Source organism: Taeniopygia guttata, chromosome 17 (assembly GCF_048771995.1).
Source record: "Taeniopygia guttata chromosome 17, bTaeGut7.mat, whole genome shotgun sequence".
In the NCBI taxonomy this organism is placed as follows: Eukaryota; Metazoa; Chordata; class Aves; order Passeriformes; family Estrildidae; genus Taeniopygia; species Taeniopygia guttata.
The window spans coordinates 2,094,287-2,116,702 of NC_133042.1; the positions used below are offsets into that span (position 1 = coordinate 2,094,287).

Genomic DNA, 22,416 nt, shown 5'->3' on the forward strand with positions numbered 1-22,416 from the left:
AGCTACCAAATGCAAATAGATTGTTTCTTGCTGTTTCAAAATCATTGTAATTTCTATTGATGATGGGTTAATTATAACTTCATTTTGATGGGCGTGAGGGAAATGATAGAGATATAACAATATAAATCTATATAGGGAAGGATGTTGTCAGAATATTGTTTTGGAGATGATTGTGAGAACAAAGACTCGTGTTGTGGAGGACCATGGTTGTGTCAGGATTTGGTGGTGCTGCTTATTTCTTAGTGGTGGATGAGTGTTTTCTCTTTCACATTTTTAACTGATACCACTGATGTATCTGTCATCATGACAAGGGGTTTTAATTCAGAGAAAAATGATCAAATTCTATTTAAAAGCACGTTTGGTGGAAGAACTGGGAAATAGTTTTTTGGAGAAGCAAAGTTGAAAGCAAGAAAGTTAAAAGAAAGTGTAAAAATCTGTGATCAGGGTATAACAAAAATGCATCTTCAGGCTGAGGTGTGTAGGGGCTGCTTTACCTGCACAGGGCCTAAGGTCCTTGGTCTGGAATGAGGTGCTGGGCCCTGGCTGTCCCCCAGTGCAGGTCATTGCTGTCCTTCCCTTTTCCCACAGAGTGACTTTAGGGAGCCTGGATCCATCATCTCATTCTTTATTTCACCCTCACTGGGAAGAGTAATCAGATTCATCCCTGAAATGGTTTGGACCAGCTTTAAACCTTTTCCTCCTGTTTCCAGTCCCAGAATGAGGCAAAGGCTCAGCAAAGGGACACAGGTCACACTTTGCTTAGTGCCATGGGTTTTGGCTCAAAGCCAGAGGATAAAACCAGCCCCCCCCCCCCCCCGACACACACACAGACTTCTTGTTTTAGGGTAAAATGGGGGAAATGAGCCATTTTCAGTGGCTGAGGAGAGTCCCCAGCACAGAGCACCATTCTTCAGCCTTACCACGCCTTTGGTGGCCTGGGGACTTGATGCCTCTGGATCAGAGCAGCTTTTGGGACACCCTCATCCCACAGCTGCTTCTCTCCTGTGCAGGGCTCCTCTCTTCCAGGGAGCCCTGGAACTGATAAGTCTGGAAGGAAAAAAGTAGCTGCAACCAAATCTAATTTCAGTTCGTGGGTTTGTTCTTGGGCTGTGCCAGAGGAGTTCTGCAGGTCCCTGCTGGAGGTTCCCATGGAGGGGGCACCTCTCTCTCCTTGCAATCCCTGAGCACTCTGGTGTGGCTGAGCTGAGGGAGATCCTTCGTCCCACTAACTGTGGGCAGGGACTCCTGGATGCTTTCTTTGAGATGGGTGACTTGGACTTTACAGGAGGATTCATGCCTTGAATTTGCACATTCCTGTCTTTAGATTTGTATGAAAAATTCTGCCTGTGTGGCAAGTTTTGTCTCTTTCTCCACCAGCAGAGCTTTGTTCAGTGGAGGAACTGAAACCTGAATTTGGGACTTGTTCACTTTTTTGGTATCATATCAGCCAAGGACTGTATTCAAACCAGAAAGAACAAGATGGAACTGAATCTTACAGGTGTATCTAAAGAACTCTCATGCAACCTTGGCAGTCCCAGGGAGGAGAAGGTAACTCTGCCGAATAAACACAGCATGCAGGTTCCAGTCTTTAATAATCTAATGGTGACCTCTTCAAAGCCTGATGGCTTTGCTTCTCTCTCTTTTCTAACTGCTTCAGCCGACCTGGACTCAACTGGCAATGCCTTTAAGAGCAGATGTTATGGCAGGAATTGTAATTATTGTAATTATTTGCTGTGGTGAATCCTCTCTGTGGTGACGTTGTGTGGGAGCGTTTGCTGTCACGCACAGCATTTCTCCACCTTCAGAGGAGTTTTACCTCCTGCTCTCCTGCCTTCCTGGCCATTTTGAAATCACATGTATGGCTGAATTTTGGCTTCCTTAACACCCTGGGCTCAGTCCTTGCTGCTGCATCCTTGTTTTGTGTCCTTTGGCAGTGCTGTCCCCTGCCCAAAGGCTCCTGAGTGAAGCAGGGAAGGCTCTTGGGGCATCCTGTGCTCCTTGGAGCTGATGGAGCCCTGCATGGAGAGAGGACCTGAGGAAGCCTGAGAGCACCAGCTGGCAAAAGGGACTCCTTATCCCCCTTTTCCCTGAGGATTAGTGAGTGAGGTTACAGACACAGGGCAAAGAGCTGTGATTTTTAACCCAGATGTGAAATTATAGAATAACTCCACTCCCATGGTGGATGGGGTTTAATGCATAGACCAGCACAAAGGACATCCAGGATTCTGAGGATGAGAGAAGCAGTGCAAGGGGTACCTCATGCTGGGAAAAACATGGTTGTGGCAAGGGGAAGATGGAAGAAAAATCCTGTTTTAAGGACCTGCAGGGGAGAAGTGGAGTTAAACAGCTGGGAGAGAGCAGAAAGGCAGGAGAGAGGGCTGTAGGGATGGATGGATGGATGGATGGGGTTTGAAGGTGATGGTGAAGTGATTTGGTGGCTCCTAAAAAGTCAAGAAGGCAAAAACAGAGAAAATGGACTGCAGGTGATTCTTCAGGCACTGTCTAGTTCGTGACCTACTTGCTGCCATGGTGCTCTGCAGCTGGAGGAGAAACAGAGGAAATGGGAAATGGCTGTTCCCTGTGGGAAGCACAGGCTGCTGGGATGTGCAGGAGCTCTTCCTTCAGCTGCTGGGATGTGGCTGTGCTAGGGCACCCCGAGTTTGTGGCTGGAGGAAGGACAGGGAGAGTTTGAGCCATTTCTGTTGGAGGAGACAGTGCTGGATCCTGAAACCAGGCTCAGATTTGTGAGCTGCCATAAACACACATCTCCTGGATGCAGGAGAGCCTTCCCTTAGGGATGTGGAGCACTGGAGAACTGTCCTGTGTGGGGACATGGCTCACCCACACCCCCAGGACTGTGGGGGTTATCCATCCCCCACCTCCTCATAATCCATTGCAAACTGAAAGTCTGCCTTCTCCTGCTTCTGCTCCTTTAGGAGCCCCCACTAACCTGATCATTCTTAATCTTGTGTTATTTTCCAGATCATCAATTTGATTTTTCAGTACTTCCACAGTCCGTAGTGTTCCTGGGAATCTGTGCCTCCATCTATTATCTCTGTTTCTTTTTGAGGCTATAGCAACCTTGAACCACAGTTTCCATCCTATTTTTATAACTCATTCTGCTTATTAGAGGAGTCCTGCAGAAAGAACTCTACAGTTCTTACAAAGATACCCCAAATTTTTCTCAGTAAATAATTTCATCTCTTGCTAATATGAACTTGAATGCTCTCCTCTTCCATTTGTTCTCTTCTCCCTCTGGGGCTTGGGAGTGAAATACCTTTAACTAAATTCATGTATGTAGGTGTACATGTATGTCACAGGGTGTCAGATCCCCCTTTAGCCACATTAATTGTGATGCTGTCAAAGGCTGGTGTCCAGAAGTGGCTGCTTCAGTTTTACCTCTGGTCCAAATGAGATTGGGAAGTGGCTTCTGTATCTTTTTGGGAGGGCTATTCTGATTTGTTATATTAAATAAATATATAAAGTGGCTCTAAGAGTGAAATGCCAGCCTTCCTCCTGCTGAAGGCACAGAGGCAGTGATTTGTGAGTCAGCAGTCCAAGGTTAACTCCAAAACTTCTGCACTTCCCTTGCAACTGCCATCCCAGGAAATCATTTCTCTGGAAAGGAAAATCAAAGAAATCTGTCCTCTGTTTTTCAGAAGTTGTGAATTGTGCTCTTGTTTAAGCTGATTATTTTATTTATTCCAATAATCCTCTCTTCCAGAATAAAGGAAAATTAATTGTCTTCCTATTTCCATAATGGTTTGCCCTTCAGACAGTTGCCAGGCAAAGTGCTTAAAACTGAAATGAAAAGGTGGTGAATGCTTAAAATCACTGAGCTACTGTAGGAACATGTTTGTATTTAATGGGGTGGTATCACACAGTTCCAGAGTGTTATTTGCTCTGGGTTCTGTAGCATTAGGAGGGTGGTTTTTTTTGTTGTTTTTTTTTTTTTTTTTTTTTTTATTTTTTGCTTCTGCATATGAAAATGGGGTCAAGCCTGCTGTGGTAGATAGTGCAAGTCTTAGGTAGGATTTTGCTGGGGAGATGGACTGCCTGTATTTGAGATCCTAAAATTAACCAGCATTAATGTGGAGAGCTGTCATTGGGCTTGGTTGTGTTTATCTGCAGGGACAGTGCCTGGAGATGGGCAAGGACTTCCTTCCTTCCAGGTGTGGTGGGACAAGATTTTCCCTGCTGGAGCTTTTCACTGACACCTATGTGGATCTTGGTTATTTTTAATTCTGTCTGGCTAATAGAAAAGTTACCTGATTAATGTGGGGAAATGCTGGAATGTTTCCTTAAAAGGCTCCAAAGTGATGCAATATTCAGTGATGAATCTCAGAGCTAAATGAGTGCCTTGGTGGGTGCGTTGGGTAGGGAAGGGAGTTCTGTGTTTTATCACCCAACACATTTATTTTTCAGCCAGGGCTGCTTTGGGGAAGATGGTGTGGGAGCACTGACAGAGCTCCAGGTCAGCATCAGGGCAGTGCTGGATCTTCTCTTTGGGAAGATTTGGGAAATAGGTAAAAACCCAAAGCTGAGGATGGCTGTGCTTCCAGTGGGGTTTATCTGAGGGTGGGTGAGGAGAAACCCCAGTGTGCTGACCCCAGAGCCTTGTGCAGTGACCAGGGCTTGGTGCCCAGTCGTTCATGACCCCACAAGCACATCCAGGTGGGGCTCCCAGGCCTGGGGGCAGTGGCGGTGGAGCTCATCTCTGTATCCAGGGAGAAGCTGCTGGCACCACCACAGCTGGATGTGGCCCTGGCTCGTTGCTCCTCTGGCAGCACGAGGCAGTTCCAGTGTTGTGTGTCCACAGGAGAAACCACATGGGAATGAATTCCTCCTGTCTCTCCTAGGTCTCCCTCTCCCCTTATGTGAAATTGCTCTGAAGGAGCAGAGTGTAATCCATCACAGAAGAGAGAAGGGCAGGAGTTAATTCATTTTCATGATCTCTCTGTAGCACTTAGTCCAGCTAATAGTGAATTGTCGTGCTTGGCCATGCCTAATCTCATAAGGGATCCACTGGGGGAAGTCTGGGCAGGAAGGACCCGTGGCCCCTGGGTGTTGGCATTAGCTGAGGAGCACATGAGATCATCTGCTGCTTTCCAGCCAGTTTTGAGCTGCCATCCCAAGCAGGAGAACAGCAGGGGCATCTCAACACCACCCAGCTCTGGGAGACCACTGTGGCTCATCTCTTGAGTGTCCCTGAGCACAGGGCAGGGAGCAAGCCTCTCCTGCTTAGTGAGACCCTAGGGAACATCAAACCAGGTGTGTGAACAACCTCCCCAGGTCTCACCTGCTCTGCCCTGCATGCAGCAATCTTTTTTTTTTTTTCCTTTAAACATCATAAACCTGGCAAGGGAATTCATTAACACAAGTCCCCACAGACTTTGATTTTGCCAAACATTGATTTCAAATCACTCTCCCTCCACTTAATAGGTGAGATCTCTCTGCTCTCCCTTTTCAGAAATCTGGGGAAGGTGTAGGAGTGGGCTGCAGCAGAAACCTGCCCAGATTTGTTCATTCTGTAGCTGATAGGGGTTGCTTTTTCTTGTTGTTGGTGCCTTTGGCTCGTGCACAGCATGGACGACGTTATCCCAGACAGAGAACACCCGTGTGGCCAGCTCCTGTCTGTCAAAAGCTGCTGTTTATTTCAGTATTCTAGGCTCAGTCTCTTCAATCCCAGATGGAGCTGTATTTCCAGCTAGTACACACCCATACAGTTCATTGAGGGAGGTGAAAATGCTCCAATTTACAGCAGTCAGGGCCCCGCTCCGTGGGCAGCGGCAGCTCCCTGGCATGACGTGGGGAGAGGAGCCGGAGGGATCAGTCACGCACTCCTGGAAAACAGCTCCATGCTCGCTGCTGTGGCTGCCAGAAGGACTTTTGAAATGGCAAAGGTTGTGAAATCATGGCAGGAAACACCAGAGGCCAGAGCTGAGCCAGAGGAGGAGCTGCCCTTCCTACAGCACGGCCAGGATTGGAAAAGTGAACGTTCATGGCTTTGTTCTTGCAAGAGCCCTTCCTTGTGCTGCAGGCATGCCATGTGCCAGGCCTGTAGGCCTCTCTCAAATGGCAGGAGCCTCACAGATGCAGCCTTTGCTCCTGCTCTTGGATGGCTCCGTGCAGCAGGAGCTGTGTTTGGGACCTGGGGGCTGTTACTGCTCCCGGGAGACAAAGCAGCTTTTGAAAATTATTAACTATTTTCTAGTACCACCATGGTACTGATAATCTTGTCCTTTTGTCTCCTGCTTCTCCCTGGGTGGGTTTTGCCTTTTCTGGATCTCATCCTAATCCCTTCTTGCAAAAATCAAACCTGGACTGGTGCTGAAATGGGGTCTGATTTGCTGCACTGTCTGTGGCTGTGCAGGGAGAGGAGGAGCTGGTTAATGTTAAACATTTTGCTTTGGCCAAGGGCACCCAGGCTGCCCTTCTGTGTGTCCTGTCTAGCTGAAGGAGAAGAAGTTGATCATATTTGGGCATTGGAAGGGGCTGCTCAGGGCAGTGGTGGAGTCACCATCCCTGTAAGTGTTTAAAAACCATGTGGATGTGGCACTTGGGGACATGGTTTAGTGGTGAACTTGGGGGTGGTTGGGCTTGATGAACTTGGAGGTGTTTCCCAGCCTTAATGAGTCTGTGATTTTCTCCTGGTCCTGTGGTTAAGATTGATTATTGCACAGCATTTCCATCATCCTGTCCCTTCCCAGCACATCAGGGAAGTGTCACATCTGTGCGGGAGGTGGATTCAAGGGGCTGGTAGATCCCCATCATTAACCAGGAGCCTCTAAATGAATGTTCAGTGCTGGCAGGATCACTGTGGCTTCTGCTTTCCATCCTCTGCAGCTCATGGATAAGGAAATCACAGAATCCCTGACTGGTTTGGGTTGGAAGGGGCATTAAAGCCCAGCAGTGCCACCCCTGCCATGGCAGGGACACCTCCCACTGTCCCAGCTGCTCCAGCCCTGTCCAGCCTGGCCTTGGGCACTGCCAGGGATCCAGGGGCAGCCACAGCTGCTCTGGGCACCTGTGCCAGGGCTGCCCACCCTCCCAGGGAACAATTCCTAATTCCCAATATCCCATCCATCCCTGCTCTTTTCAGTTTGAGGCGATTCCCTCTCGTCCTGTCACTCAATAATAAAAATGCTGAGGAGCAGGTGTTGGAGGGTGCTCTCTGCTCATGCAGCTCCCTCAGGAACACCCCTCCAATCCTGCCTTTGGGTGGGAACAACTTCTTCCCACTGTCCATGGAATGGCCTGCTCTTACTGTTTTTGGGTTTTTTTTTGGGCAGTTTTGTTGGTATCCCAGGGTGGCAGCTCCATTCTGACCCTGTGGGGAACTTCAGGAGAAGAGGAATTCACAATATAGGCTGCATCTGTATTAAAACCCACATTTTTTTCTCTAAGTTTTGGAAGATCACCACTCTTGTTTGCTCTGAATGCTGTATTGTGCCTCTTCATGGTTGTGGTTTCCTTTATCTCCTTGCACCTGTAATGTCACAGCACTAAGGATGAGCTTTAAATATAAAATTTGAGCCATCTGGGAGGTCTGGGACTGGGGGTGGGGAGGAAGGGGAGGAGTTACTTCCAAAAATCTGGTTAAAATTCAAAACTGCTGGATTTGGAGTGACAGTCCAGTCATAGCTACTTCTCTCTGTTTCCTTTTCCTTGAGATTTGGAAACTCACACAGGGCCTGGATGCTGCAGTAGGAGATGGACCCTAAATTTGTGGTGTTTGCTCTTGAGCCTTTCTTTAGAGAGAGATAATATATATTTATATATACATTTAATATATATTTATATATACATTTTATACATCAAATTCACTGAACAAACTCCTCTTACCAAGTCACTGCTGCATTTTGAAGCAGGTGGAAGAGTTGCCATGGCTGCAGCGATGGTTATTGAGCTTTTTTTAGGTTTCCAGGGCTTAAAACAAGGGAAAAAAAGAAAAAAGATTATTTAGGTTTAGGGAAACACCATCACCAAAACCCCCCAAAACAAACAAATCTTTATCACATTTCCAATCTTCCATCTCCCCCCAGTTCCAAATGTGCTTTTTAAAGAGTTACAAATGCTTGTTGGCATAGAAACTGCAGAATGGAAGTGAAGCATGCAAATGCAAAAGGAGCCATTCTGCTGAGCAACATGGCCTGAGCCTCTGCAAAGCTGACTGAAATCTTTTACGAGGCAAAGAAAATTGTCCAGATGTTGCTTGAATTATAATGGCACTAAATATTTCAGTTTTTCAATTTACATAAATCCAAAGAGGCTTGAAATGTGGGGAATGCAGCTCCATTACCAGTGGGCTTTCTTTTCTTATGAAAGAATTTGTAGTCCAAAAATACTGCTAAAATGTGTTTGGCTCCGAGTAGTGCCAAATCCTCATTAAAACATGTGGATATTTCTGTGGTTTAATCTGTTAGAAATGCATTCAGGATCCAGTTATGTTAAATTAAGCAACAATATTGGCCTGGATGTTGTTTGAAATATTAAATGTGGCAGTCAGAACACCAAGCAAAATGTTTGCACATTTTAATCACTCGATGAGCAATTTTTAAAAATATTTTATTCCAAGTAATGATCAAGAGTGCTTAAAAACCGTCCCTGCTCTTCTCAAGCTGCTTCCTTGCCCCTTTGAGCATCCTGGCTCCTCCATCCCACCATGGGGTGGGGATGGATTTGTGTTGTGCCAGGAGGATGCTGCTCCCTTTGAGCATTCTCCTCACCCCCTTCCACACGGTGGAGCTTATGGATACACCTCTGTATGCTTCCAAACTCCTTGTTGGGAATGTAAAAACCCAGCCTGGCCACGGGGATTTGTCACCCCAGACTTGCCCTGAGAGATTTTTCCTACTGATGCTTTGCTCTGTTGGGGTTTCCTGAAGATTTCCTGGGACAAAACACCTCTGAACTTGCCTGGCTCCTGGTTAGTTTATCTCTGTGCTCTGGCAGGATGGAGCCTCTGAAAGTGCTGTGGCAGGAGAAAAGGCCATGGATTGTGAGGACACTTTGGCTTGCTGAGGATTTATTTCCTATTTATTTCCCCCAGGTTGTTAATTGCCCCATAGTAAGGCAGGTCCTGCTTCCTGCTTTAATGCAGCCTTGCCAAGGAGGGAATTTGCAGTTGGGAATGTGGGAGTGGGTGGCACAGAGAGCCATGAAACTCTGCCTGTGCCCTGGGACATGTTCATAATACATGGGATCTAGAAACTATCCCTGTGGGAGGGTTTCTAATGGGGCAGGAGGGGCTGTTTGGTTTGAAATCTGACACTTTGCCAAAGCAATTCTACACCGGTGCTTTGTAACCCTCATTTAAAGTTCAAAACGAGTGGAGTGGGGTATATGGGCAGGTTTTCTAAAGTCTTTGGTTTTGGGGCTTTTTGAATTGCATGGCAGCTTGTGCTGCATCCAAACGAGCCCAGAGCAGGATGGTTCTGCCTGTACCTGGGTGTGATTTGATGGCATTCACACCTCTTTGTTGTCAGACATCAAAAGGGCAGGAGGTTGGTAAGCTCAAACTTCAACCAGGTTTGACTTTCCCTTTTTAGTATAAAGTTCATACTTTTCTGTGGGATAGTTTTGCAGCTTTATTAAAAAAAAAAAAAACAACAACCTCTCCAAACCCTGAAGTTCAGTGCAATTTTCTTTATTCTTTTAATTTCAAACATATGTAAAGTTTTATTTTTATATATATATATATAAGTCAAACTATATTTATATTTATATAAATATTATATTTATATTTATATTTATATTTATATTTATATTTATATTTATATTTATATTTATATTTATATTTATATTTATATTTATATAAAACTACCTGATGATAAATGGGGATGGTTAATGATTCATGATGGAAGAAAGCAAGTGAAAGTAGGAGGCACAGTGGCATGGGGTCAAATGATTCTATGACTTTTGGGAGGTTTGATGAAGCAGGAAAGTCTGGGTTTTTTAAAGGGGGGCAGCTGGGGCACTCACTGGGCTGTGGGGAGCAAGGGGAGCTGTCAGTGTCACCCCATTTTATCCACCAGCTTTATTTTTAAAATTTCATTATTTGCTTCAATGGGATCTTCATCTTTAGGGTGGGTTCCTGGTTTTGCTGCATTAATACCTGCTTAACAATTTAATCTCCATGTGGGATAGGGGCAGCTGCTTCAAAACTGCATTTCCTGACAGGATGCAATATGTGCTTAATAGAGAAACATCATTAGCTGGGCAGGATAAGTTAGGCCAAGCTTGTAGAAAAATCTTAAGTCTGAAATTAAGGCATTTAAGCCTTGTTGCTGCCTGTACTTCAAGGTAAGCAGCAGCAGGGTCCTCGTTTTTAAACCTGCCCCAGCAGGAGAGTAAGAAAGAATTAGAGAGAAAGAAGTGGGATGGAGAGAATAAATTATTAACAGAAGTGTGAGAAAATACAGGAGTTAAAAATATGGGAAAGAGTTTTGAAACACGAGAGGAAACTTTGAACTCTGAGGGACTGGGCAGCTGTGCAGGTGAACAACTGCAAACAGGAAAAACTTACCCAAAAACTGTTCAAGGGAGGCACTTGGGGATGGAGGTGGGAAGGTGGGAAACAGGTGGGGATGGCAAAGGGCTGGGAGGCAAATGCTGCTGGTTGTGTCTGCAACGGCTGCAGGAGATTTCCTTTGATTGTCCTCCAGCCAAGGACTAAAAAGTGACCCAAGGAAGTTCCCCGAGCCCTGAATGTGGGTGGGTGGGGAGGACTGACCCTTTCTTTCTCCATGGGGAGCATCTCAGAGAGGACAGGGCTCTACCAGGCTGAGAAACCTGGGTTTGAAGGTCCCCCACAAGCCCGGAGAGTGGTTGAAAGGAGAGGAAACGGAGCACAACTTCCTGGATGAAGAACCTGTGTAAGTTGGTGTCCCACACTTGTTTTATGGTTTTGTCACAGTCTTGCACTGTCCCCAGTGCCAAAAGTGTTGTGTGCAGGTGGCTATTTCAGCACTGCACCCAGTGCAGACAAAACAAAGAATCTTTTGACCTTGAGAGCCAATTAAAGTTACTTTCCAACTTGATCCTTCCTAGCAAATCAAGGTAATATAATTTCAACCTGCATGTAACCCATCTTCAGGTAGCCCTTTCAGCACAAACGTGGCTTTTGCAGTGAAGACAGAGCCTCCATTTAATTGTCAATTATGTGGCAAGAAATAAATGAATTGTGCATGGGTAGATTTTGTGTCATGGTAAATCTGGAAGGCCCGAGCTCGGTGGAGTTGGGTTCTTCCCACAGAATTTGGCTTTCACCTCTAGAAAAATACATGACAAAATATTTGATGAATTTTTCAATGAGATACAGGCTGAGTTGACCTTAATTGTGGAAGGATCTTGTTGCAATGCAGCTGTGCAAATCAGCACAGCTGGATCCACGGGGAAGCAGCTCTTTAAAACAAAACGGTGGCAACAACCTTCCTTCTTCCCAAGCAGACAGACTGAAGGTGAAGTCAACTGCTGAGTGCAAGGCAGCATTGCTGGGATGGAAATGAGGTGTAAGGACCTGGGAAAAACAAACGAATCACTGCAGCGGGTTCCTTCCCTCCCTGCAGAGTTAGTCCTGCTGTATGAACACCTGGCAGTTATTTAGGCTGGTGTGTACAGCTGATGCTGTTGCAGGAAGATTTGTGTGTACTTGTGGGTTTTTTGCTTGTGCATTGCAGTGCATGCAGCCTCCAAACTGTGATTTATGATATCCATTCATTCCCCTTGGGAATGGGCCATGTTTAGATTAATAGAGGGATATGCAGGGCTTTACAGGACCTTCTGCAATGCTTTTTTTCTGTGTGGAGAGATGCAGTTTGAAATGACAGGCACTTTGGGCTGCTTTAGAGTTGATCCTTAACTCTGTTCCTTCTAAAAAGGACTTAGGAAAAAAAAATATTAGTGCTCCAGGCAGGTCACAGAATACTGACCTGTACATATCCAACCTTGCAGGTTTTCCACATGTCAGGAAAGGGGAATATCAGAGATAGTGCAGTGGTGATGGCAGTATTTGATATTCCCTTTATATCCACCCGGCTGATGTTGTTATCATGATCTGAGTGGGGCTTTTCCTGCTCCTTCTCTAAAGGAGGGAAAATTGCCATGGAGCAATTCCACTGCTAGGATGGGAATATTGTGCTCAGGGCTTAGGAGCATTTGTGTTTATCTCAGGTGCCTGCTGATAGACCTGACCCAGGAGGGAGGGGACAGGACAGCTGTCCTAGGCTGGCTGGAAGGTCCCTCTCTGTCCCCTTGTGGGTGGGAGAATGGGGCAGGGGGCACATGGGGGAAAAGATCATGAAGGGTTTGACTTCCTCAGGGGTTTTTGCTTTGACACACTGTATCACTCAGCCTAAATGAGGGCACTTCTATTCCAAAGCTTTCCCATGAGTGGGATTGTTCTGGAGCGTCCTGAACAAGCCCTGTCCATGCCTGTGTCTCCCAGTGCAGAGCTGCCATGGGATCTGTGCTGAGAACTGGACACAGCAGGGAGGCACTGAAAGCTGAGTGATGTTTGCTGGGCGATGCACCAGCTCTGGGCTCCACTCTCAGTCTGGAGAAGGCTCATCCTGCAGGCTGTGGGCGTAGGGAATGTGATGTGGGGATGATGATGATGAAGATCCCCCCTTTGCTCCTGGGGCCTGCCTCTATATCCCCAGCTACTCATGGGCAGGGAATCCTGGAGATCTTTTTTGGAGGGCCATGTTCTGCCCCCCTGGCTGGTTTTTCTTGGTACTGCTGCAGCTCCATTGCCCGGGTGCAGCAGAGCCATTCCTGAAGCTGCCTTGGTGCGCTGCTCTGGGCCTGGCTTTGAGGTCGTGATCCAGCTGCTGAAAAGTTTCATGTGAAACTCCAGAGCTTACAGCTACCAAGTTAATGTCTTACAAAACTGCTGGAGGAAGGGAAGCTGACTCCAGCAGTCCTTGAGTTTGTGTAACTGGAGCTCAGGAGTGATCAAGGCTGGCATTTGGCTTCCTGTTGCAGAAGAGAAATACTCAGGATGTATTTTTTATCCTTATTGCATATTTTATTTTATTTATGTATTATCACTGAACCAGAACCGATAACTTCTGCTTGTTTTACCTCTGGGGTGAGGCTGTATGAGAGTGGAGGAGAAACTTCCAAAGGTCCATCATAATTCTGATGCACATTTGAATTCAGCAGATCAGCATTGGGAGGGAGAGTCTGGGCCCTGTACAGCCCTTTTCTGTTTCTTGTATAACAAAAATAGTGCAAATGGTTTTTTTCTCAATGTGCAGAACTTCTCCCTGGTAGAATCCTACCTTCCCTTGCTTTGCTTCCCAGACAGATTCTGGTTCCTGTGGCCAAGAGTGGGCAGAGGAGGAGAGGGGCTGCTGGGCAGACGTTCTGCAAAGTTCATCTTTCCCAGCCTCTGGTTCACAGCTCTGAGGGCTGCTTGTTATTGCAGCATTTTGTGGTTTGTTTGGTTTTTTTCTTCCTAGTGTTTCACTGTATTTTGAGTCCTTCAGTTTAAAATGTTAACAGAATGAAGCTCTGTGCCTCCTTGTGAGGCAAATGAATGGGTTTTATAGAGGGGGGTGGGAAGGGGGGAGAATTAGAGGGAAGTTATTTTTGAAATAGTGGTTTAATTTTTGTTGTGAAACCACTGCTTAATTTTAAAGTGTACTGACCATTTGCCTCTTGCTGTAATGTCTGTACATGGGGAGGAGATGTTCTAGAAGAATGGTGTGGAGCTGGGGCAGCTCAGGCTGGAGAGCAGGAAAGGTTCTTCCCCCAGAGGTGCTGGCACTGCCCAGGCTGCCCAGGGAATGGGCACGGCCCCGAGGCTGCCAGAGCTCCAGGAGCCTTTGGCCAGCGCTGCCAGGGATGCCCAGGGTGGGATTTTGGGGGTCTGGGCAGGGACAGGGGTGGGATTGATGATCCTGGTGGGTCCCTTCAACTCAGGATATTCTGTGATTCTAAAAATAGATTTGAAAAACTTTACTTAAACTGGCCACCCAACATCAGTGTGTGACTCTTGATTTAAAATTTATTTTTTTATTCTACCGAGCTTTCCTGTGGGGAAACATCACAATGAGCTCGTCAGTCTTAGCCTTGATCTCCACAGACTGTCCTTGTCTCTGTTCTCCAGAATACAGCAAGGCTGTACTGTTGTGGCTGTGGGAGCCCAACAAATAGGATGGTTTAATACCTTGGATATTAAAATAAATCTCCTGAATGTCACCCCAAATTCAAACCTGAGTTCAGAGGTCTCCAGACACACCTGGGGCTCTCAGCATCCATCAGCTCACACCTGCAATAGTTAAATTTGATAGGAAGTGGTGTCATCTCTCTCTATTTCCACATTTCCTTTTGTTTGATCCCATCTTTTCACCCAAGCCTTTGCCAGGTGTTTCATGCATCTGCATTAAAACCCCATAATGGAGCTCATGCCTTTGCCCCAGGGGCTTTGACTTGCAGCCCAGTTATGTGATAAAACATTTCTAAGGAACTTCCCAGAATTTATTGCTCCTGTTGGTTGATTCCAACGTGTCTGGCTCCTTTTATGAGTCTGGCCTGTGTCCTGATGTCACAGATTCACTCACATGGCATCCACCCACTTTCAAACTTGGCAGTGGGCATAAAGAGCTCCTCAGTGATTGCAAAGTCACTGTTCTGCATAAATATTTCCCCTCCCCTCCAAAAACATGTTGGTTAAGGGAATATCAGACAGAGGGAGAAAATACTGATGTGTTTGTTACGTACATTATGTGGTTTGGGGTTTTCTGGTTGCTTTTAAATAATGGAAGATTTTATTGAAGGGAGCTTGAGTTGCTCAGACTTCAGTGGAATTTAAATTTGACTCAGCTCATATGGGCTGTCCAAACACATTCCTTGCTGGCCCAGCTTGTTCAGTTGAGGTGACTCAGTAAATCAGCAGCTGAGTATGACTTCACATTGAGTTCTCCTGTACCCTGTTCCTCTGCTCCATACATTTGTAAAGGCCTGCTCCAGGAAATTTTGGCAGTTAATTCTCCAAACCTTGATTTTCCCATCTGCAAAAGTGGATACATTAATATTGCCTACTCTTCCCATCTTTTATTATAAATTGCTTTATAAAGTCCTAATTACTGTTACAGTGTCTCAGAGCAAATCGCCATGTATCTATCAAGTTCTTTTTTACCTGGTGATGTTTAGATATTTTTTCAATATTTGCTCTGCTTTTTATCAGGAAGAACTGTATGGCTTTTCTTGGTCTTCCCCCAGAATTCATTCAACTGTCTCCAAAACTCCTTCAGACTGTGGCATTGGATGGAATTACAGTACTTGAGGAAGGGTGCACATTGTTGGTAGTCTGGGAGATTTGTTTCCAGGATTCCTTGACAGCAGCAAGATTGGAACCTTGGGTTGGTGGTGCTGAGAGTCAATGTACTGAAAAAAGATTTATTTTTTTAAGCTTGAGGGTGAGACCCTGTGGGAGTTCTACTGGACATTTGCAGGGCTTGGAGTTTTTATGGGTGCTTTTTGTTTACAGATTGCCCTCCAGGTGGTTGGTCCTGCTGTGGGCAGGTTAAAGAGGAGAGCAAGGCTGCTTTTCGGGACAGTGGCCTTGCCAAGCTTGGAACCCCTTTGGGATACCTGGAATGTTGGAGTCCAAGGCCTGAAGTGTGAAGCATCCACAGTTATATCAGATTTAGTGCTGGCCATTGGCTCCAGTAGCAACTCTGGGATTCTCCAGGGACAGGGAATGGTGAGGGTTTGTCCCTTGTGTGGAGGAAGGAGGGTTTTCTTGCTCCTGTCACCTCCTGTCTGTGTAGCTCCCGTGGCTTTTTCTACACAGTGATCCTACCAGGAGCAAGAGAAGTTTGGAGCTCTGTTCCCTTGAATGTGAAGGTCACTTTCTCAGGTAGAAATTGTAACCCAGCCTCAGCCCAGGAGTGCTGGGGATGACCTCTGTGCTGAGCAGGCCTTGGGGAGGGTGTGTTTGAGGAGCCATCATTTTATTTGCTGTTCTCATGTGTCTGTATTTCACTGTATCTGAAGGATCTGTGAGAGGTGCTGAGCTCCTGACAGGCTCTAGAGGCTGGGGGCTCTGACTCTCTTTGTAAATGAGCCTGTGGATAACCCAGCCCTGACACTTTTGCCCTCCCTCCTGTTTCATGCCCTCACAGAGAGGTTGTGTGTCATTGCTTTAGGATTTACTGCCTTCCCTGGGAGGTGGGAGTGGGTCTGGGAGAAGAGTTATGGCTGCGCAGAAGGTCTGGCTTCCCAACTTCCCTACTGCATGTCTTGGGGAAAAGTTGGACTTAAAACTGGCAAAACATATCTACAAGATGTTACCACTTTTGTTTTTTATGAAGGTTGTGTTGACTCTTCAGCCTGTGTTTGAGGCAGGTATGTTTGAGCTGTGTGTCCTTTGGAGTGGCGTGGCAGGAGCAGGACAGGATTTCCCTCTTAGATTGCTCCTCCACTGGCCCTAGCATCCCTAGCCCAGGGAAAGGAAATCACTCTGGGTTTTGCTGTTTTCTTCTACCTGTCCTCAAGGGAACAATATAATGCTATGCCTCGAGTGTGTATCCATTGAGGGAAAACAGGATTTTAAAATAGTAATGTGCTCTGGTTTTCCCTTAGTGCAGCAAACCAATGGTTCATTAGTGAAATACATTAATAATTCTCTTATGAACCCTCTTGGTAGGTGAATCTCCTTTAATTCCTTTGTATCAGCGAGAGCTGCAGGTATGGATGTCTTCGTTACGTAAAATAAAAAAAAGGGAAGAAAGCAATGCTTGCAAATTGGTCTTTGTTTCCAAGGAAACAAATTTGACATGCTTGAGCTGTGCGAGATGCAAACACCGCTCGATTCAGCAGACATGCCTCGGGATTTTATGGTCTGAATATTATTTTTAAACTACCTCCAATTTCCAGGCAAGGCAGAGGATGGGAATAGAATTTGTTGGCAGGGTTTATCAGTCTGTGCTTAATGAAGGCACCGGGCGGTATCTGGGGTTGCCCAGTGTGGAGGGAATTGATCTTGTGTTTGGAACAGAGGGCCCGGAGGGTGGTCCCTGGGAGGGGACAGCCTGGGGCCAAATGGCCTTTGGTGACATCCTTCAGCAGGAGGAGAGGTCTGAGCAGAGCTCAGCACACTGAAGTAGTGTGGTTTATCCTGGGTCACTTTACCAAATGTTTTTGCTCTAAAAATATTTTAGTAAAAAGCAGCTCGCCTGCGCTTGGCGTGCCAGGCTGCCTGGCACTCCCGAGGGCCCAAAGAATTTGCTAAAAAGCTGTGGCTTGGTGTTGAGGACTGGGCTGAATTTATCAGAGAAGGGATGAGGGAACAACATCGTGAGTTGTTTGTGTAGTGCATCTGGCACTGATGTGCTGGGGCCTGATGAAAACCTTGGCTTGAACTTGGCTTGTGGCGTTGTACAGAACGGCTGTAGCGTTGTTGCGATTCCCTTGGAAGTTTTGTTCGGGAAAAAAGCTGGTTTGGTGTTCAGCTGCCACCCTGGTGTTTCCTGAAATGCTGTGTTGATAAAGTCACTTGTTTTATTTTTGAATTTTCCTCCAGCTCTGGAGCAGACAGTGCTCGTGTTCCACGGGAAGCGAACATCGCTCGGCAGAGCACACACAATTCACGGATTTCAGCATCCAGAGTTGGTTTTGGCCTGGGCCCAACAAGAGGAACAGGATATATATGTTCCAACTTTGTTGGGGTTGAATAACCAATTTTTGCCCTGGCAAAGCTTTACTTTTGCACCAACTGTCTTTGCTTTCTGGGATAGTTCAGTGAGCTGGAAAGGATCTGTAGGGGACATGCAAAAGATATGTAGGGAAATACAAATTTTTAAGGAATAGTCAAACTCCACATGCGCATCATTCAGAGTATGCAGGGCTTTATTCTCCAAGTGTGCTCCAACAATGTATGTCTGTCATATTTTGTTGTTTGAAAACCTGGGAAGGATTAAAAAAAAAAATCCTCTAATAATTTTTCATTGAAACATTCCTACTGCATCGAGGGGACAAGGCAATGATGGAGGAATTTCAGTGAAAAACAAACCTCTCTTAAAATTCAGGTCCTTAGGAAAGCCTAGCATGAAGTATGTTACACTGCAGTCTCTCTTTCCTTCTCTTTCATCCTGCTGTTTAACTTCCTTGCAAATGGACTTAAAATAACCTTCAAGGAGTTCAGGGTAGACTGGGGTAGGTTTAGCTTTAAGGTGGCTGGGAAGCACTATTTGCATTGCCAGCTAAAAGCCTTACTTGAAGCCTGTTGAGGGAAAAAAGAATATTAATGGTATTTCATGAAAATATTGTAATTTGTGGAAGGCCCAGAGTGACAAATTGGCTGGTTTGAATGTCACTGGGAAATGCTCCTTTTGCACAAGGCTTGCCTGAGACAGGATTTTCCTTGCTTTTGTTCTAAAACGAGATGCTTGCTGCCTAAAAATGCCTGCGAACCCCGCAGTGAGAGCTTTGCCTCCTTGACAAGAGGATGGGAAGAGGAAGGTTGGCCGGATCGGGATGAATCCTGCACCTTTTTTTTTTTTCTTTTTTTTTTTTTTTTTTTTTTTTTTTTTTGCTAATGACACTTCCTTATGCTTACATTTCATTAAAGCTCTGAAATGGCTGAAGATCAGCCTGTACTGAGCATGCTCCGGGGTGGAGGCTGCACCCATGGAGTGAGATGGATTTGTGGCTGGAGGAGGGATAGGCCTGGAGTCAGGACCTGGAGGGACCCGCAGCCGGGATGGAGGTAGGGCAAATCCATGGGTTCCTTGCCGTGCCCCTGGGCTGGGGCAGCCAGGAGGCCGGATGGAGTGCAAACTGTTGGAATTGATTCAAAAGCAGTGTAGTTAAACCACTGACACGAGATGGCTTCAAACGCTTCCTGCGGATCCGCGGGGAGGGGTTTGGAATACTGACCTTTGCTGGCTGGCGGGCCTGCCTGGAGAAGGGACCTGTGCAATGTCAGGCTGGTGACATGAGGTGACAGCAGGCAGGGGCTGCAGCCAGGGCTGAGCCTTCATATTGGCAGGCACGTGATTCATCGTGGGCTCGGGCACTAATTGTTATTAATGGGGAGCCTGGCAGGGCTCAGAGCTGCTCTGGGAGGTTTAAACCCAGATCCTCTAGGACTGTGGGAGGGTGGAAGAATGTTAAACTCAAACTCCCCTCTTTCAGACTTATTTTGCATCCCAGTGATGGCAAACAGACCTTGCCACATCAGGTCCTCCAAAGTGGCATGGAGAGGAGGGAATATGCACGTTTGTTCCTTCGGCTGAGAGATTTTTCTGTGCTTCTTGCAGGGGTTTAATGTGTTGGTGAGTGGGTTTAGGGGAAGGCAGTGCGAGTTGTGCTTGGTTGGGCTCTTGGATTTCACCCGTAGTTGCCAGCTTTTTACAAGGAATGTGTAAGCACCAGCAGGTATGTGCTGCATGAGCCGATTGACTCCAGTTGTTGTACAAGCACTCTGTGTGGTGAGGTGCCAATAAAACATTTACATTGGCTCTGGATGTTCGTGGTAGTGAGGTGTAGGGGAGCTCTGGGTTGGTGTGGAGCAGGAGGATGTCAGCTCTCTCTGACCTGTCCCCTCACACATGGGGAGACCCACCCGTGTTCTGGCCTGGCTGTAGGTACAGGTAAGGCGAGGGGTTTGCTCTGTCAGCACTGGGAATCCTTGGGTGATACAGAGTTACTGGGTTTGACTTTCTGAGCAGAAATCTCTTTGTGCTGTAAGATTGATCAGCTCTTCCTTCAGGGCACCTCTGGCTACTTTTCACAGCACAGTTCAGGGGGTGACTGGCATGGATTTGATTTTATTGCTGTATCCCAGGTGATGGGCATTCTGCATGATGAGTCACTTCATTACCTAAAGTAATTTGCCTGTTTATTGCCTGGTTCCATCTTTCTTGTGAACCCAGCTCTTCCTCAGTGCTTTCTGGGCCTGTTTTGCTACATCAGCCGAGTGCTGAGCTGGTGACCAGCTTGCTTACTGGGCTGGATTTTATGTTCCCTGCATAAAATCCTGCTGGAGCCCAGCTTGCTGGCCAGGCAGAACTTCTCCTACTCTTTAATGGTCACTGGCTTGTTTATGGCTGGATGAATGCACAAAGAGAAGCATTTCTGTAAAACAAACAGCATTGTGATTGTACAGCGAGAGGGAAAAGGGGTTGATTTTCTTTGGCTCAGATGGGGGCTGCCTTTATGGCTTTGCAGAATTCACCCCCGTGGCTGTTCCTCCTTGTGTGACTCTGGCAGTGGAGGTGATCTCAGCCCCAAGTTTTCATGTAGGGCCTGGTTCTCTTGATGAGGAAATTTGACTTAATCAGTTTCAGCTGCTGGAAACCCACTGGTGTGCTGGCTCCTATTGTGCTGTGGGAAGGTGTAAGGTAGCCTTAAAGACCCACTGCCACCTTATGGCAGTTGCTGAGAAGCAGCGTCTGTGGAGCCAATTCTGTACACACATCATGCTCGCTCTATTTCTCTGCTCCTCTTAACCAGGGGTATTTGCATGGAGGCAGGAGCTTTGTTTTTACAGAGTTCATCTGCTCCTTCTGTTCCTTGCAGAAATTGGATAAATTCAGCAGGATGGCTGGGAGAGCCGTCAATAGGCGCTGTTCCACAGGAGCTCATGATCTGGGGAGAGACACAAAGGCTTCGTGGAGCACTGATTCTCCTCCAGTGAAGAGCTTGCTTATTTTCATGTCAGTGCCTTAATCCTTAAAAAAAATAGGTGTGAGGTCAAAGAACAGGGCCACGCTGAACACGTGAGGAGTGTTGGCAGGATCTCCAGCGCTTGTTGCAGCAGGAGGAGGATGGAATGTGCACAGCCATTTTCCCACCCTGCTGCTGGCAGGGCACTGCAGGATGGCTTTGCACTGCCACTGTCCCCAAATAAACCAATAAAACATTGGTCTGTGGAGCAGTGAGTGTGCTGGAAGCACGAGCCTGCTTGCTGTGCTGGGGGTAGAGAATACTAGATTTAGGAGCCTTCTCCAGCAAGGCTGTGTTTGTACTGTAGGAGCTCTTGATATGCCATAGCTGAATGAAGGGGAGAAATGGTGGATTTAGAACTCCAAAATAGAAGGAGCTGTGGTTACTGTAAGTTAAAGCTGAAGGAATTTATAATTGGGAACTGCTAGGAATACAGTATGTTCTAAATTACAGCTGTCTGGCCAATATGCTGCTAAATAAAGTTCTAGGATTGCCCTGTAAATGAAATATTCAACGCATATTCTTATCAAAACATAGCACCATCTCCCAGAGAGCTCACATCTCAATTGCTGTCCAAGAGGATCTTTATTATGTTCCTTTTTTTTTTCCTTTTTAGCGTGTATGATTTACTCAATGCAGCATCCCAGGGAACATTTCTGGTTTCCTATTAAGTAAAAACAGTTTTCAACTCTACTGGGGAAAAGGGGAGAGGAAGGGAAATGGCTTGGAAGCTTTAGGGACATAAAACCAGGTTTTGAAAGATGGGGAAAGCTGTGATTCCAAAAGATACATTCATGACTGCCTGTTCTTTCAAAGCTGTTACCTGAGCCTGGAGGTGGACATTGGAGGGTGCTGGGGATACCCAGTATGTCCTGGGACTTTTGGATTAAGAAATGTTGTATATAACAGTTGAAGAGCAGAAGGAATGTTTGAATAGCTTGTGGTGGAGCTGGAGAATGGTTTATAGCAGTGCAGAAACAATCAGGATTCCAGCAGAAATGCTCATCTCATACCCAAAGTCCCTTCAGCTTTTGGGATTGCTTCTGAGGAGGCTGAAAGGGAGCATCAGATTTGATCAGCTGGAGAGTCTGCAAGAAGAGAAGCCTGATGAAAGAAAGGAAATAAGGAAAACCCTCTGTATTTTGCAGAGCTAAATATTGTTCTTCCTATAAAAAGAAAAACCTCCCTTTGCCTCCCACTTGGGCTTCCCCTGCAAGGGAGCTGTGAGAATGCTGGACTTAATGGTGTCATTAAGCAAGAGCCCTGAGGAACCTGGTGTCCTTTGTGAAGGGAGGTGTTTGTGCTGCTGCCTTCCTCCTGAAAATGTGGGATTTTTGAAAGGGGTGTTTGAGCCTTCAGTCAGAGAAGGGAGGCTGAAGAGCTGTGGAGTGAAAATACCCTCTAATCCGTGGGCCCTGGTAGGAATATTTGGAAAGGGGGGTGTCGCTGTGCTGGGAAGGCTGCTGGAGGGCACTTGGGTTAAATAAAGGGCACAGCATCTCGGGGCACAGGCCTGTTCTCATCCTCCATCATCAGCAAAACCTCTTCCTCAGCCAGCCTGGAAAGAGGAGTGTGACTGCTGGTGTGCAGCACCTGACCCCTGCCAAGGGGGGACAGGGGGGTTTCGGGCAGGAGACACCTCTCCCCCTGCCAATGGCTGTGCCCTGCAAGCTTCTTGCTCCTTTTAGGTGACAGAAATGTGAGGTTTCACTGAGTGACACCCAGGTATCCCCC

At 46.6% G+C, this 22,416-nt stretch overlaps 1 protein-coding gene across 13 annotated transcripts in view; it reads left to right on the plus strand.

Annotated features, from left to right (window-relative positions):
• The window catches only part of EHMT1 (euchromatic histone lysine methyltransferase 1), a 120,463-nt gene that overhangs the window by 21,905 nt on the left and 76,142 nt on the right, over positions 1-22,416 (plus strand). Inside the window, exon 1 of one of the 13 annotated variants that reach the window (XM_072936851.1) lies at positions 18,585-18,721. The exons of the other annotated variants lie outside the window; for them this stretch is intronic. Coding sequence (XP_072792952.1) covers positions 18,716-18,721 — 6 coding nt within the window. The 5' untranslated portion in view covers positions 18,585-18,715. Of the gene's footprint in view, positions 1-18,584; positions 18,722-22,416 lie in introns of those variants that run through there. 13 annotated transcript variants of the gene reach the window in all.